At 26.7% G+C, this 16,882-nt stretch overlaps 2 protein-coding genes across 2 annotated transcripts in view; one reads left to right on the forward strand and one right to left on the reverse strand.

Moving 5' to 3' along the window:
• The window catches only part of LOC112684718 (uncharacterized protein CG10915), a 7,208-nt gene extending 738 nt beyond the window's left edge, over nucleotides 1–6,470 (forward strand). The window contains exons 2-10 of the mRNA XM_025556399.1: nucleotides 2,064–2,182; nucleotides 2,249–2,350; nucleotides 2,436–2,657; nucleotides 3,477–3,656; nucleotides 4,249–4,409; nucleotides 5,047–5,162; nucleotides 5,296–5,397; nucleotides 5,775–5,857; nucleotides 5,953–6,470. Of these exons, the coding sequence (XP_025412184.1) occupies nucleotides 2,075–2,182; nucleotides 2,249–2,350; nucleotides 2,436–2,657; nucleotides 3,477–3,656; nucleotides 4,249–4,409; nucleotides 5,047–5,162; nucleotides 5,296–5,397; nucleotides 5,775–5,857; nucleotides 5,953–6,396 (1,518 nt within the window). The 5' untranslated portion in view covers nucleotides 2,064–2,074 and the 3' untranslated portion in view covers nucleotides 6,397–6,470. The remainder of the gene's footprint in view (nucleotides 1–2,063; nucleotides 2,183–2,248; nucleotides 2,351–2,435; nucleotides 2,658–3,476; nucleotides 3,657–4,248; nucleotides 4,410–5,046; nucleotides 5,163–5,295; nucleotides 5,398–5,774; nucleotides 5,858–5,952) is intronic.
• A 1,011-nt stretch (nucleotides 6,471–7,481) lies between these two features.
• Nucleotides 7,482–15,689, reverse strand: LOC112684875 (1,4-alpha-glucan-branching enzyme). The gene is made up of 14 exons (XM_025556630.1): nucleotides 14,515–15,689; nucleotides 13,978–14,144; nucleotides 13,158–13,273; nucleotides 12,452–12,577; nucleotides 11,882–12,026; nucleotides 11,725–11,815; nucleotides 10,566–10,775; nucleotides 10,440–10,511; nucleotides 10,197–10,368; nucleotides 9,910–10,119; nucleotides 9,387–9,558; nucleotides 9,137–9,321; nucleotides 8,815–9,063; nucleotides 7,482–7,637 (listed from the first exon to the last, which is right to left on the reverse strand). Exons 1-14 carry the CDS (start codon nucleotides 14,625–14,627, stop codon nucleotides 7,590–7,592), a joined length of 2,076 nt encoding a protein of 691 aa, XP_025412415.1. The 5' UTR covers nucleotides 14,628–15,689; the 3' UTR covers nucleotides 7,482–7,589.
• Nucleotides 15,690–16,882: the final 1,193 nt, after the last annotated feature.

Genomic DNA, 16,882 nt, shown 5'->3' on the forward strand with positions numbered 1-16,882 from the left:
CACATTTCAAATGTCAAAACCGCACACTTTTAAGTCTCAAAACCGCACGCTTTTAAAGGTTAAAAACCGCACACATTTCAAGTGTCAAACAGCACACTTTTCATGTCTCATTATCGTACACTTTTTAGATCTCAAAACCGCACAATTTTGATTTTTACCTAAAAATATGTTTGATAAAATTGCAATTTTTAATTCGTAATATTTGGTAATTATGAAAGACTTCACCAAGGTTATATTCTTTGTATCTATGTATCTATCGTTTTGTATTGTATTTTATTTTGATCGAAGCAGTTTAAGATGAGCTTATATTAAGATATATTATTAGGTATCTCCACACATTATTTTTCTATAAATATATTTTCCATATATTTTGCTGTCAACTATTATTATCTGTGTACATTAAATAATGAACAACACAGATATATGATATATATGATATATATCAAATATTCATTATTTATTTAAATAATATTGATATTGGATTAGATATTGAATTGATTACAGACTAGTTAGTATATATGTGCGCGTTTAAAATGACTCGAGTTAATGCATAATAATTTAATTTATTTAATTTAATGTAAATTTTACTCTATTTAAAATGAATTTCAAATTTAATGATAGCATTAAGGTGGATAACAGTTTAATAATTCTATTACATTCTAATAATGTTCTATTAGAATCTATCAAAAAATCGAAATAGAAAATATAAATAAAATTAAAAATATAAACTTTACTATCTTTTCTTTTCTTATTTTTTTGATACTTGTACATTTAATGAATAAATTAGTTTTAAAAGTTTTAGATTTAAAATGAATTACTGACAAAAATTTATTTTTTACGTTATGTAAATTTATTATTTATTTATTTATTATTCAACGTACGCAGTTCATGAAGACTCAAGAAAAGTATTAAATAGTATTTAAAATCAATTTTTTTAATTGTAGCATAAAAAAATAAAATATAGCTATAAAAAAAATAAATGGATAATTCTGTATAATTTTTATATTTTAACGATTAATAAAATAGTTTTTATAATAAAAAAAAGTATGCAGTTTTTTTTTAACCATATTTTCAGGTAAAAATCAGAAGTATGCGGTTTTAACCCATGAAAAGTCTGTGGTTTTGGAATATAAACAAACATCCTCCCAGGTTGTCAACTTTTCCCACGACGACACCTGGAGAATTATCCAAAAATGCGACTAGTCTCATAATCAATTTAATCCATTTGAATGATTCTTCAATGTCAGGTCATTAGAATTATTTTAACTTGTTTTCATACAGAACTGCAGATGACTACTATTTCATATGATAGGTTTTTCATCAATTATTATGTTTGCTTTTAGCTCTGTTGGTGTTGATAATTGAAATAAATCGTTACTCATCAAAAACATTTTTAAACATTACTATCCATAGTAACTTTAATATCAATTACATTTTAATAAGAATTTTACCCGGAATTATATAAAACTAAATATAAATCGTGAATTAATGAAGTTAAATTTATAATTTTATTTTCTTGAATGTTTGATCTTCAACTGTTCTGCATTGTATCTGTCTAACTAGTTAAGAACATCAACAATTTTATTCTTGTAATTTCCTAATATTTATACAAGTAATATATGTATTTGTAAATGTATTACTTATAAGTTATAATAGTTGATACAATTTTTTTTTTTTAGCTTATTCCGGATGTTGTAGGTCCTACACCGCTTCTATTATATCTCTCCATACTACCCTGTTCTTTGCTAGTTGTTCTCTCTCGTATTCCCAGGAGCTTGAGGTTGTCCTTGACTCAATAAGACCATCGTTGTTTTGGTCTCCTTCTCGGTCGTTTTTTGTATGGTTTCCATAATGTGATGTTATGCACTGTTTGGTCCTCCACTCTCCAAAAGTTTATAAAATATTTCATTAAATTAGTTATAAGTTATTATTAATTTTATTAAATATTTTGTGTATGATAATTATGTTATTATTTATTATCTACTTATTAGTAAATAGATACTAGGGTCTATTAATTTTAATGTTATTATCCTATATCTATAATTCTTGTTTTGTTTTACCAGGATAATGTTTTATGATAATCTACGTAATGATGAATACAAAGAATGCAAATTCTATAAATTGTAATAATTCTCAAAATGAAAATAAAGAACGTCAAAATAGTGATAAAAATACTGTGAAGGTATTTATAATGTCTGCCATATACATTAAATTTTAATCCAACTTTTGTATTCATTCATTGTTTTAGAAAATTCCAAGAATGGATTTAAATAAGTCTGATTTATTAAAGCTGTTGAGCTATTTAGAGGGTGAACTTCAAGCAAGAGATGTTGTTATTGCAACTTTAAAGGTAATAACTGTTTACATTAGTCTCAAGTTTCAGTTTTTTTAATCATATTTATTTATAATATGTGTATATATAAATACATATACAGTGTGAAAAAGTCAAATCTATGCTAAAAAACAGAGGAAGTGACCATATCATAAAAGATCCATTAGCAGCCCTACAAAGAGATTGTTTTGCAACATTTGAGACAAATAATGATAGTCTTTCATATCAACAATTAGGATCCCTTGAAAATCTTGTTTTACAGCAAAGAAGAACTCATTTAAGGATAGCTAATGTTTTAAAAGATAACCAAATAATGCATCGAAAGGTAAAATATTATATTATTACTACTTTTTTTTTTTTTTAATTTATCAACTTATTGATAAAATAATGTTATCCCATGAGCAAATGGATCCAGTGGGGGACCACTGGAGGTAAGTTATTAAGGACATAGCTTGAGAGAACTAGTATCATATATTAACAGGGTATATAAGGTATTTCCAAACAGACCAACATTAAGATGTGTTTTAGTTTGATCTTAGAAAGGACCTTCATGCCAATTTACTTACTTAATAAATTAATGTTTTGGAACAAATTATTTAGAATCATTATTAATGTTTGAACTTGAAATATTTTATAGTAAAAAGTGTTTAACTTAATGTTGAGTTGATATTTAAAACATCTTCCCACTTTTTACAACACAAGAAGCATTCAACTGATGTTACACAATAACAGTTTTAGTACAATATTGTCAAATTATTTTTGAGGGAGGTTTAAGCCCCTCTTTCATACATACTCATACATACGATCAGCTATATTATATAATTTCTCCTTAAAAGTGCTTCGAGTATAAATAGATGTTGGATCTGCTTTTGTGTTATACTTATTACATATAATATCGAAAACGGTTATTTCTTTTAAAAATCAAATAGATATTATTCCAGCATATTATTTAAACTATTAATAAATGGAAAAGTTATTTTAAGTAGAAAATATGATAACTTAAGCATAAAAAAATTAAGAACAAGTCTTAACAACATATTGACATTATATTAGTTAAAAAAAATTATTACCAAACCTTATCTGTGTATTATAAGATAATTTTTTCACAATTTTTTTTAATTTATTTTATTTCTATATAATTTAGATATTAGATCTAGAGCGGTTAAAAAAACAACAACTTCAATATGAATATAAGAAATTGCATAATACTTATGAAGAAGAACGATTAAAACATAAACAAATTGTGTTTTTTCTACTAGCAGAAAGAAAAAAAATTGTTATGAAGTATATTGAAGAAAGAAAACGTTCAGAAGATCTTGGTCAAGTAAGAAATTAGTCATCATTAAGATTAATGTTAATAGTTTTAAATCTACATATTTTAAATATAATCATTATATTTGGTAATTGTTTATTTCATAAATTATATGGTAAAATTGATTAATGGATCATTAAAGTTGAAGTCCAATTTTTATTATGAAAATGGTTTCATGATTCATGTTTCTTCTTTTTATAGTATACATTTCACACTCGGTTATAAATTTGATCCATTCATCAGATGTTTTTTATGATATTTAAGAATAAATGTATATTTTGATGAAAATCATTGGTTTGGATTATTTAGCAACATTTTATGATGAACAGTTTTTTAAATTAATACTAAGATTTAATTATGTATTATAACTTATTATATTAGTATCTTATTACAAAAAAAAAAAAATGTTTATATATTCAACATAATTTATTTATTAAATATACTACATTAAAAAGTAGATATCTGTTTTAAATTACAATATATTATGGTATTTAAGAATAAAATTATCTATTTAAAATATTTAAATGTTCTTAATCATAATGTTTAAAATTTGTATTTAAGCTAAAATTATTTTTTGAGTTGATAATTTTTTTGTCGTCTATAGATATTAAGTGAAGAAAAAAGTAAAATTAATTTAATGGCTGAAGGATTAGAAGAAGAAAGTAAAAAATCACTTCAAATGGAAGCAGAATTGGAAAAACAATTGGCCTTATTTGATACTGAAACCAAAAGAATGATGGCAGCTCTTAGCTCAGAAGAAAAAAAGTAAGATTTTTATCTATTTATTTGATGTGTGCTTGAGAATTAAGATGTTTGAATTTATAATTTATTTATTTGCCATTTTTTTTACAATAATAATTTAATTTTTCACTTTATAAACCAAAATAATTCTCTTCAAAATATTTTTTTTTTCTAAATAAAATTTTTTACATTTTTTTTTTTTTAATTTAATGTTTGTGGATTGTTTAGTTTTATATGTATATTCTTAAATTCATTCATTTTATAAAGTTCAATTTTTCTTTTTTAAAATATAACTATTTTTTTAAATGAGAGAGGTGGTATGTATCAAGTATAAAAATATTAAATTTAAAAGTTAAAGGTCAAGTTAAACATATGGAATTATAAAAAAGAATATGAAGTTTTCCGATATAGTTACAATCAGAAAAATAATTGCATTATGTTTAATTAGTTTCATTTGTATTTGTTATAATTATTCAAAATTATGAGCAAAATAGGATTTATTTTTGTTATATTCTTCTTTGTATTATTCATCTATGTTAAGTAGAATATTAGCAGTACTGTTTTTTGGTACACATTATAGAGGAGTTAAATTATACATACTTAACTTGATTAGTGATGAATAATGCTAAGTATTAACATTTATTTATGTTTGATATTCTAGAACAAAATCTCTAGAAGCAGAATTAGTCAAATGTCAAAGTGAAATTGCTTCATTAGAAAAAGAATTGAGCGAAGCACTTCATAATAATGTAGTGGAGCTATCCAATAGATCTTCTGGTAATTACTATACATGTTATTCATAATTATTGATTAGTCGATATAAATGAAATAAATTACTACAGTATTTATTTATTGTTAATTTATTTTAAGTTCTTACTGTAATTTTAATGTAAAATGTTTGTAAATGCAGCTGGTAGAATAATGTCTTCTCCTAGTGATCCAATAATGAGTAGTGTTGCAAAAGTGGTTCAGCCTACAGCAACTGCATCTAGTGTTCGAGTTTCTGGGCCAAGTAAATAATGCATTTTATTAAAAACTATATCATAATTAATTGTTATATAAATCTAACATAATTTTAAGTTATAATAATATAAAATGTTTGTATCTAATTTATTTAAGTAAAATTAAAATAAAGAATGAACTATTAACAACTATTTGATAATTATTATAGATAACACTAAGAAAAAATTGAATACAAATTAATGTTTTTTTTTTGTCATTTGGGATTGCAGTTTAACACTCAATTGAAAAATTGATTTTATAGCAATTATAATTTCCTTTATGAAATATTCAATTGAAGTAGTATTAAAATTATAGTTCTTACATAGAAATATTTTGTACTTTTTTTAGGTTATTATTTTAATTTATAATATTTATTATTTTTTACAGTGACTGGAATTGCTCGATCAGTAAATCCTGGTCAAAATTTACGTAATATAAAACCAGTAAATAGTCAAATTAATGATACACAGGTATTTAGACAATTTTTTTTTTATATTTTTAAGATATACAACATTTATTTAAACCAAAAACATAAAAGGACTACATAATATTCATCATGTTATAGGTGGATAAACTTCAAGAGGATGACGATTGTACTACACCTTTAGATACTATTAAAAAGCATCCAATTGCGTTTGTTCGTAGTATGCAATCAACAGAGTGTAGTTCATCCAGTGGTATTAAAAAAGCATTGTTTGGTATTCAACGTAACATGTCTGTTCCCAATGTAGCAGAAAGCAATGTTCCAGGATTAATTAAGAAACAATCTACGCTTAGTAGTAGCTGTCGCGGTACACCACCTCCTGTTCCTCCAAACAAACCTATCATACCACCAAAAAAGAATCTTGTAAATTTTATTAAACAAATATCAGTTACTGATAATGCTGTTGCTACGACTGCTGCTGCTACTGCTGATAAAGAACAAAAAGACTCTCTACTCAGACACAATAATTATTTATCTAACGATATTGCTGCAGTTGATAAACAAGAAGAAACGGTAGAAAATTAGAACTTTGCAATTAGTAACATAATAATTTAAAATAATTAAATCATATAAAAATTATATTTTTTTATAATTATTCTTTAGATTTGTGTCTGAGAAAAATGAAAAACACCCAAAACATATTTTATTAATCCTATTTTAATCTTAGATATTCAATATTAAATTAAACAAATTTTACACCTATATTATATTTTATAAATACTTAATTAATTTATTATTTCTATATTATCTTTTGGCTACTAATTATTAAAAAGTTCCTAGACTATGCATCTAATATAGTTCTATTGAAGATTAAAAATGAAAAATAACATTCTAAAATACATTTTAGTTAACATGCCTCGTGTTTCATAATTCATCAAAGTGTAGTTACCGTGGGTTAATATTTATATCTGGGCTATGCTCATTTTTGATTTTACATGTTCCAATAATTATAGTAATATAAAACATTAGAAATATGTTTTATAATTAATATTATTAACTTTATTGTATATCATAAAAAAAATAATTTATGAATGAATAGCATTGTCCATCAACGTAGCATATAGGCCCTGGGAATATAACTTACTGTTAGATATAATGGAAATGTCGACATCATATTATCCCTTCTGAATGAAGTAATAATATGTTTTATTTTGAATTACTTTTAAAATTTAGTAGAATAATAAATGATAAGAACATAATATACTGTATACTTAAACGCCAATCAATATTATATCAATAATGAATATCAATACATATAGTTGACATTAAAGTACTTTAAAGTAGTATAAATTGATATTTTAAAGCAATTATTTATTTTCATAACTTGTATGAAATATAAACTTAGTAAAATAATTTATTGTAGTTTTATCTAATTTTTATCAACTTACCAAATGATTGCAATAAAATGTATACAATATATATTATGTTAAGGAACAATTTATATCTTGAATTATAATTAGATATACATGATAAAAATAAGTATATTATGAATTGTTAAAAAAAGAAACTAGTAGCCAATTCATTTTATTCATAACATAATTATAACAATTAATAAAATTTGAATCCTTAATACAATTTAAACAATTATAAATTTGATACAGTTTTTTTTTTTTTTTTGGATTTCAAAATTAAAACTAACTTTATAAAAAATATTAAATTATTTTAGTAAACATACAGAAAATATATAAGCAGACAACGTAGTATAGATTATTTATCATTCAGTCTGATGTAGAAAAAACTAGTGCAGTTCTGGTTGGCAAATACAACTGAAATATATTTTTAAAAAACATATTAGTTATTATAAGTTACAATATTAAATATGTTAAATTATATAATATTAATTACAAATTATAAAATCAATAGAGAGAAATATAGAAACTTGCAAATATATATTGAATAGATACATACTAATCTTTTATGATGAAATGCTGTTTTATTTTATAACCGAATACTAAATATGATGTAGTATTTAGTAAATCTTATTAATATAATTATATATAATAATTAATTGCATGAACAGTATATTTAAAAAATGTATACAATTTAAAATAAAGTAAAATTTTATGTTTTCAAAGGTAAATACACCATTTAATTTAATTATTTATTATAAATGTCATATTTGAAATTTTTCGTTTAAAAAAAGTTTTTAAATTCTTGATAGCTTTATTCGAAATAGTAAAAGCGGGACCCAAGTGTAATGAATTATATTATTAATATTAAACCAGATATTAAATATAATTTTCCCTTGTAATGAATTTGCTTTCAAAATATACCTAATTGTAGTACAAAATGTATCAGATATTATCATTAAGGTGTTTAATACAATTTTCTTTTAAAAAGCTGTGCCAATAAATAGAAATTGTTTTAATATTTAAGAATTTTTAGGTCCCATAATTTTATAGTAATTGTTGTTAGTTGAATTATTTTATTATTTTTTTATTTTAAGAACATTTTATGTAACATATATACGTAGATATCTTAGTCTTATATGAACTTGCCAACATTTTTCAAAAATTAACCTATTTATTTTATAATATTTTGTAATACTTAGAACATAGAGTGATTTAATGGTTTTTTTTACTGTACTATAATTTAATTGTATATTTTACTATGTGTAATCATTTTTAATTTAATATTAAAAATAATTTGTTTACACTTGCAAGTTTTGTTAATCCTTTTATGTATAAAATAATTTTTGTACTTTTTACTCATGTATCATCTCTGAGGACATTAACTATAAGATAATATTTTATGAAATATTATTTCATATTATTATGAAGTATATATATATTATGAGTATATATTATAAACTGTAGTTTCTAACACAGTAATAAATAAAAATTTTTAATTATTGCCATTAAAAAAAAATTGTCTTGGGTTGCTATAATAATATTTTATAAGTATTTGGTATATCGATTGATACAAGTTCAAATATTAACTTACGTAGATATGATTTTGTCTACCACTCCATTCACCGTTACTTGTTGTGTACACAATGTTAGTATCAATTCGATTATATCCACCATATTCTGGATTATCACTATTTAAAACTATTTTCAACGAACCCGACAAATTCAAACCCACTTTATAATCAGTAAAGCTCTTGGTTGGGTGAAAATTAAAAACAAACAATAAACCAGCTCTTTCAAAAGCAATTATCTTATCATCTTCATGTTTTAAACTGACATATGCCTATGTTAAATTTTAAAAATTTTATTTTATAATTAAATTTTTTTTTTTATTTCGTGATTATTTATACACTTACTGGATTATCGTTCAACCATCCGTATTTACTTTCTAAGTGATTCATACTCTTATCGAAATCGTTTAGAAATTTGTATTTCAATAATTTATCATCAACTAAATTCCACTGTCGTCTCGCATAGTGGTATGAATTTTGATTACCATCACGAGGGAAATCTAACCATTCCGGATGTCCAAATTCATTTCCTTGAAAAAAAAAGAAAAAAAATTATTAAAAATATATTTAAAGTGGTAAGTTGAAAATACTTTACCAATGAAATTTAAGTACGCTTCGCCACCAAGACTGTGGGTGATCAGCCGAATCATTTTGTGTAAAGCTATTCCACGGTCGATGATTAAATTAGGTTCACTATTCACAGACATGTGGGTATACATTTCCTTATCCATTAACCAAAATGCAATTGTCTTATCACCAACAAGAGCCTAGGGTGGAGATAAAAATAATCCGTTATTACATGTTTTCAAATATTTCGTGTGAAAGTACTTAATAATGCATGGTATTTAAATATTGAAACAATAATCAATCATATTATCTATCTCTGATAAAATAGTATAATCGAAATATTGAGTTAGAAATTATAAAATATAAAGATATAGATTCATTCCTTGTTATGAATTGATGAAATAAACGAAGAAATCAAATATTAATTAATGTCTTTCTCTGAGAAAAAAATTGATTCAGTACAAAATTATGCTTGTAAATAAAATATTTTGTAAAAATATTGCTTTAGGGTAACGACGTTGTTAAAATAAAGTATTCGATTTGATATAAACCTGGTCGTGGGATTCTGCATAGGAAACGGTTTTTTCCATCCACCTGCGGTTTGTAAGTGTATGAACGATATTTCCCATGTTCCAGTCATCGTCTTTAACTTCCTTCAATAGTTTTATCCACATGTCGGGTATGGCCATTCCTAAACGATAATCGAATCCAAGTCCTCCTTCATTGACAGGTCGACAAGATGATGGCATCCCAGATACATCCTGCACAAGGGCACATTGTAAATACATGTATATGTATTAGAAAAACGTATCCTTAACGTTTTTCAAATATTACTTACCTCGGCTACAGTTATGCAATCGGGATAGAACTTATGAAGGACATAATTTGCCAACATCAAATAAACTAATGCGTCGGTATCAACATTGAGACCGAAATATTCATCGTAATGGCCACTAAAACCTTGGCCAGCACCACGAGAATGATACAACATCGATGTAACTCCGTCAAACCTTTATCGAAACAAAACCAGATGCATATAGAAAACACATTTATTATTTACATTTTTTTTTTCAATAGATACCTGAAGCCATCAAAACGATATTCTTCAACATACCAACGCAAATTCGACAACAGAAATCGTAACACTTCGTACCTGTAAATAATTGATGGTTTAAAATCAGTAAGTTATCAATATATTTATACTTACTCGGAATAATTGAAAAGTCTGCTATCCCATAGGGGGTGATTTCCTTTAGGTCCATCATGGAAGTATCCCGCGTTTGTACCATCGAACTGATTCAAACCATCTAACACATTTTTAGACGCGTGGGAATGTACAACATCCAACATCACATAAAGACCTTTACTGTGGGCTACATCAACTAGTTCTTTAAGTTCTTCGGGTGTTCCAAAACGACTGAAATTAATAATTTAAATTGACATGATATTACGATAATCTACAACCTATACAACTAAGTATGAACAATTTTAACCATGGTTTCAAACAGTAGCTTCATTAAGGGGGGAGCGACTCATACATTCGCCACAATCTTGAGGTTAGCTATTCCAAAGTCGGCAAAATATATCAAAATATAAATATGTCTTTTATAAAGCCATTGTCGTGTTGTAAATGAGAATAATGAGACATTTACTATATGTGTACTTATGTACAAAGTACAAATCATTATATTTTTGAACTGGTTTGAAGTCCCCCTCTCCTAGCATTAATCGACACATAGGTAAAATGAGCCGCCGACTCAGCTATTAAATAATAGCATGCCAACTACCCTATTCTAGAAATATTGAAATTACGCCATTGGTTAATGTATACCAAGGTATATAGTTAGGATATACCTTGGGCTGTTGTACATAGGGTGGTAGAGTTGCATTTATTTTAATTAACAAAAAAAAAGTTAATCCGTAATTAAAGAATCTATTTTGAAACTGATCAACTTTTGTAATAAACCAGACAGTATAAAAATAAAAATAAAAATAGGAAAAATATTGAATAATAAAATTAGTAATTTTAATTTGACGTGTGTATTTATTTTTCCTTTTGAAAATTAGATAAATTTAAAAGACAATAATTACAATACATTAATTATATAGAAACGGATACCTACACACAGTTTTTTTTTTTTTTTTTTTTTTTGTTAGTTTAAGGTGTATTCAACATAACACATTTTTCAGACTAATGAATAAATATAAGAATTTTCAATTTTGGTTTTATGTTATGTTATAAGATAACATGGTTTTTATAAATTTTATTAAAAAATAATCGGAAAAATATTATAACCTATCTTGAAAATTATGTACCTAATATTTTAATTGAATAAAATATCACACGGATAAAATATATTTATTACCTCGAAGCTGCATAAAAACTTGTCACTTGATATCCAAAGCAAGCGTAGTAAGCATGTTCCATAATAGCCATTATTTGAATTGCATTATATCCTATAAAAATTCACAATGTAAGTACAATTTTAAGTTACAACTTTTATCTACACTGTAATCAATTACCCAAATCAATTATACGATCCAACATTTTATCTTTAAACTCTAGGTAGGATCCAACTTTATATTCTGATGTGGCGATTCCAACATGACATTCGTATATGCGCAAGCTGGATGGTTTGGATACTTTAGGGTATTTAAATTGATATACCTTAAAAATATAATTTTAAAATAAATATATGAACTGAAATTTTCATCATCGGGTACTTAAATGCAACATAAACATAGTATAGAACTGTTTAAACTAATAATAATAATAATAATAAAATAATAAAAAATAAAAATAATATATATTTATAATAATTAAATAATACAATATATATATATATATATATTATATTTTAACGCTTAGCCTGGAGTATTATTATATTTGTAAAATACGACCGGTTTCGAATTAAATTATATTAATGTATATATCATATACTGACGATGAATTTTTAATGCGAAACTGATCACCGATCGTACTTTAAAAATATAATAATACTCCATGTTAAGTATTTATTTATTTATTTCTATATATATTAACTATTTATTTATTTATTTTTGCATTGATTATTAAATATTATTGAAACTTACATGGTCAGATGGATTCCAAATTTTATGTTTAAAAGTGACTCCTTGTTCACGGGGAGGTTGCACTACGTATGTGGCCCAAGGTGATATACGATCTACTTTATGACCATGATGATTTTCAACGACAATCTGTAACGAGACCCTTTAATGTTAATCAATACCTTACATAGGCATGCACAGACCTCTTTTTTAGAGTATCTAAAAGGCTAACACTGCCCTCTTTCGTTGAAAGTTATTTCAAGAGCTCGAAATTCTGATAAAAATATGTACAAAAATGTCTAAATTATTGTGTAATTTAAATTTAAATTTTTCTTTAAAAAAGGGGCTGAATAGCCATTTCTTTATAATTATAACTTCTTGCTCTGTAGTTGAAAATATTAAGTTACTTAATCTATCTTGAAGCATAGTACTTTTTAATTTCATTAATACATTATATCATTATTACATTAGTATAAAACTTGTGTTTTAAAAATAAATAAAAATGTCTGGGACTGAATATAAAAAATATAATAATTATAATAATAGTTATTGTATAATAGAAAATCATATAATATAAATTTAAAAATAAAATATGTCATGCTTTTTATTTATTTTTGGTATATTTATAAATAAGGCTCTGTGTTCAGGATATACAGCTACATACCCTGCATACCTTCTACGCATGCCTATGATATCTAATATATTTAAGTATAATAATATATTACACCACCTTTATTTCAGATAAGTGCTTAATAACTGGTGTTCCGTCACTGCTGGGTGGAATAGTTAATTCCCATTTGCCATACTCAAGTTTTTTGTATGGGTAATTTTCTCTATTCCAATCATCTGGAATTAAAATTATAATTCATAAAATACATTTGCTAGTTTTCGAAATATCAATAAAATGCATACATTTTAGCCCTTGAAAAATTAATAGAATAATTATTTTATTGTTTTATAAGTACTTGTAGCTAGTTTTTAGACTTATTTATTAAGATAATATCATTACTTGACATATTATTTTTAGACGAATAGTAGTAATTAATTGGGACAGCAAAGTTATCACGTTTCACGTCCTACGAATATACGAGTATTAAGTATTAATTTAATAATAATATTATAATAAATTATTAATATATATAATTTTTAATATAATACATACCACATATTTTTCAGAATATGTTTAGAAATTTACTAATTTTAATACCAAGAAAGAAGTACGTAGTAAAAAGATTAGAACGGCCAACTTTTGTCAAGAATTGTATGAAGAACCATGACGATATAGCATGGAAAAATTTAGTGAATTTAAAATTTTTTTTTTAATTTTTAGTTTTCTAGCTGTTGCAAAAACTGATCACCTATCGAGATTCACGAAGTTTTTGGATTTTTGTCTTTTCTCAAAATATTCAACATTTCATTACGCAAAGGATTTACTTAATTATAATTTATAAATGTTTGAAGAGGTTTAACTTCATATTCTTACTTTGTCTGATACCTAAATAATATTTAAACTACAATATGAGTATATCGTGAAAAATATGGGTACATACTAAAGTCACCAGTGAGGTAGATTTGTTTGGCTCCTGGAGCCCATTCCAAACAATAAATGGACCCATCGTTATTGAAATGAATACCATATTGCTTGTAACCAGTAGTAAATGATTCCAAATTTGATTCTTCTTTTACCCTTTCCAAGTAATCCAAAAAGCACGCGTACCTAAAGAAAAAATAGAGATTTATAACGAACATGAATTATTTTTAAGATATACTCAAAGTAGTTGCATTCGATAATAGTAATACAAACAATAAATGAAATAAAATTGCTTGTCGTTCTAATTTCAAACATAAGTCAGTATATTATTATTACGTTTTGAGTTTTGAATAAAAAAAAAAAAAAAAAAAATGATCCAGTGAAATGGTATATCCATTTACCGACCATAGTATAGAGCAATGTTACAGTACACGCGTAGTTGTTATCGCAATAATAATACGGTATTAAAAAAGAACCTAGGAAAATAGTACTAATAGTAAAGTAATTGTTTTAAACGATATTTAATTAAACACCGGAGACGCGTTGCGCGTCTTACCTGCGTTTGAATTCCCTCTCGTAAGGCTTCAGATAGGGATCGCGGTCCAGCTGGTTCTGCAGCTCGGGCACTTGCACGTCCATGGGGTTCATTTTGGAGTGTTTGCCGCCCATGGCAGTAATAGCGGTGAGCCGAGATATTAGTTGGCAACGAGCGACGGTCGAGAGAAACGGACGGACGGACGGGCCGGGAGAACGAGAGAGCGAGAGAGAGAGAGAGAATTCGGTTATTTGGAAACTTTCCCGAATTTCGTTTCCGTCAGTGGTGCGGTGTGCGGCTTTTGGCGGCGGATCAACTACTGCTGTTGCTGTTATTACGCGAGAAATGGCATTCGGATAACCGAGCGCGGCTCGTAATGATAAACCGAACGTGGGAAACGAGACGCCCGTGTTCACGTGCACGGATTGGAGGGGGCGAAAAAACCCTACTGAGAAAAAATGCAACGGAACGGTACCGCAAAACGTTAAAACCGGGTACGGTTCAATCCGGAGCACACACAACGTCGCTCGTTACGATAATATTACAACGTTATTACTGCCTAGCAGAGTTAAATAATACGCAGCTCGGCGGGTCTTATCGAACGGAGGTGTACACACGGACGATAAAACATTATTACGTCGACCTTTAGCCGGCGAGCGCGAGAAACCCGGGGCCCCACCTGTTGATCGACCGTCGTCGTCGTCGTCGTCGTCGTCGGGTCCGTTGCAGATAACGCCGACTGCGATTACGGTCATTACTCGCTCATTACCATAACCAAACGTCGTCGCTGCAAGCACGCGCGCGTGTAATTTCCAAGCGTACAATATCAAATGTTCCACCTGGTCGTTTGTAAATCCGTACCTACGCGAGTGCACCTCGGCCCGACAACAATGCCCCCTCCCCCATCCCTCAAACGCACGTCGTATCGGTTTTCTCGTTCCGGTGTCGTTTTCCTGCGACCGGGATCACCTGACCAGCGCGCTGTTGACGAACATTCTCCCCGACCAACCATCCGGTTTCCGATACGCGATCAAATCAGTACCTTGTACAACGTAGAACGCAGAGTCCGCGACCGTCAAGGCAGTAAAATATCGTGTCATATTGTATTATGGGTTAGACACCTAAATCGACAATCATATTGCGGGGTAGTTCACTATAGTTCGTACACTCGGGTGTTACATCGATACCTTCGATCACGCGAACGCTGTAAAAACTCAAAATATATACCTACGTCGAATACCGCAATGTTGAGTTTTTAACAACTTTTCATATAAGGTTATGTATTAGTGTAGATAGTATATACATCGATAAATATTATCGCTGTGTAGTTATCACATGATTTATGAATAAATATATGTGTTTAATGTAATAAATTAATTGCAGTTATTAAGTTTTACATTTTTATCTATACGACCCGGTTTAAAAATATAAACACGTTGAATTGATAATTAATTGTTATCTGTTGATTTAGTCATTAGTAAAAAGTTTATATATATAAATATGTGATTTGATGCACAGTCAAAGTCCAATAACCATACGAAAAGCGCTCTACTATAGTTTTGTGATTTAGTTATTTGTGTAGTTTAGTTTAATGAGGGACGAACTTTTAGTCTAAAAAAACAACTGGGATTTAAATTGATAACAATTAATTAAATATTACAAGTGCTAAGTACAAAAAACAGCCACATTATAAAGTTTTTATTGATTTTCAAACATATAGGTATTTTTAATTTTTATTTATAATGCATTAACAAGGCATTAGTGTAATAAATTATCTATACTTCATAATTAAGGATTCGGGTCATGTTGCATTTGTGTATTGTTTAATAATGACTGTAGAATAGTTTAGGCAAGATTTAAATTTATTATAACGGATTGAAATACAAATATTTTAATTGCATATTATCGAATATAGTATTTCGCCGTTTTCTGAGCAAATCGCATATTTGACAAAGTTGGCAATTTAATTGTTATTTATAGCAAATTTACACAGTTTTCGTTTGATATTAAGTAAATTTATTTTAAAGTTTAACATTATTTTTATTTTTTTACTTTCAAACATTAGTCAATATACCTAATCATAGAACGAGATAGCGCAGGGCAACAAGGGAAATACCTGGTTGGGAAAGTTCCTGCGTATACTGTAGGTTATCATAAATTGTTTTAAATATGTAAAAGGAAAATAAATATTCAGCTTGTTTTTTTAATTTTAGGAAAAGATGAATAAAAAGAAATTGATCATATACAGTGATATAATGTTTATAGTTTTATTGTTACCAAAAAATACTAATTAAAAAAAAAATTGTTTACATTTAAATGAATAAATAATAAATAATAAATCAAATTTTTTAATTTCCATATTTGTTGCATATTTTTGCGTATATTTTGG

The sequence above is a fragment of the Sipha flava genome, unplaced genomic scaffold (genome assembly GCF_003268045.1).
Source record: "Sipha flava isolate LNK unplaced genomic scaffold, YSA_version1 0_pilon_pilon, whole genome shotgun sequence".
Classification (NCBI taxonomy): Eukaryota; Metazoa; Arthropoda; class Insecta; order Hemiptera; family Aphididae; genus Sipha; species Sipha flava.

Bases quoted from the DNA above. Each gene is read 5' to 3' on its own strand.
- LOC112684875 (XM_025556630.1), bottom strand. From the start codon at position 14,627: ATGGGCGGCAAACACTCCAAAATGAACCCCATGGACGTGCAAGTGCCC. The intron at 12,578-13,157 runs GTGGTGTAATAT...GTCTCGTTACAG, and splicing joins AGCACTTATCTGAAATAAAG to ATTGTCGTTGAAAATCATCA. The intron at 12,027-12,451 runs GTAAGTTTCAAT...TATATTTTTAAG, and splicing joins TTTGGAATCCATCTGACCAT to GTATATCAATTTAAATACCC.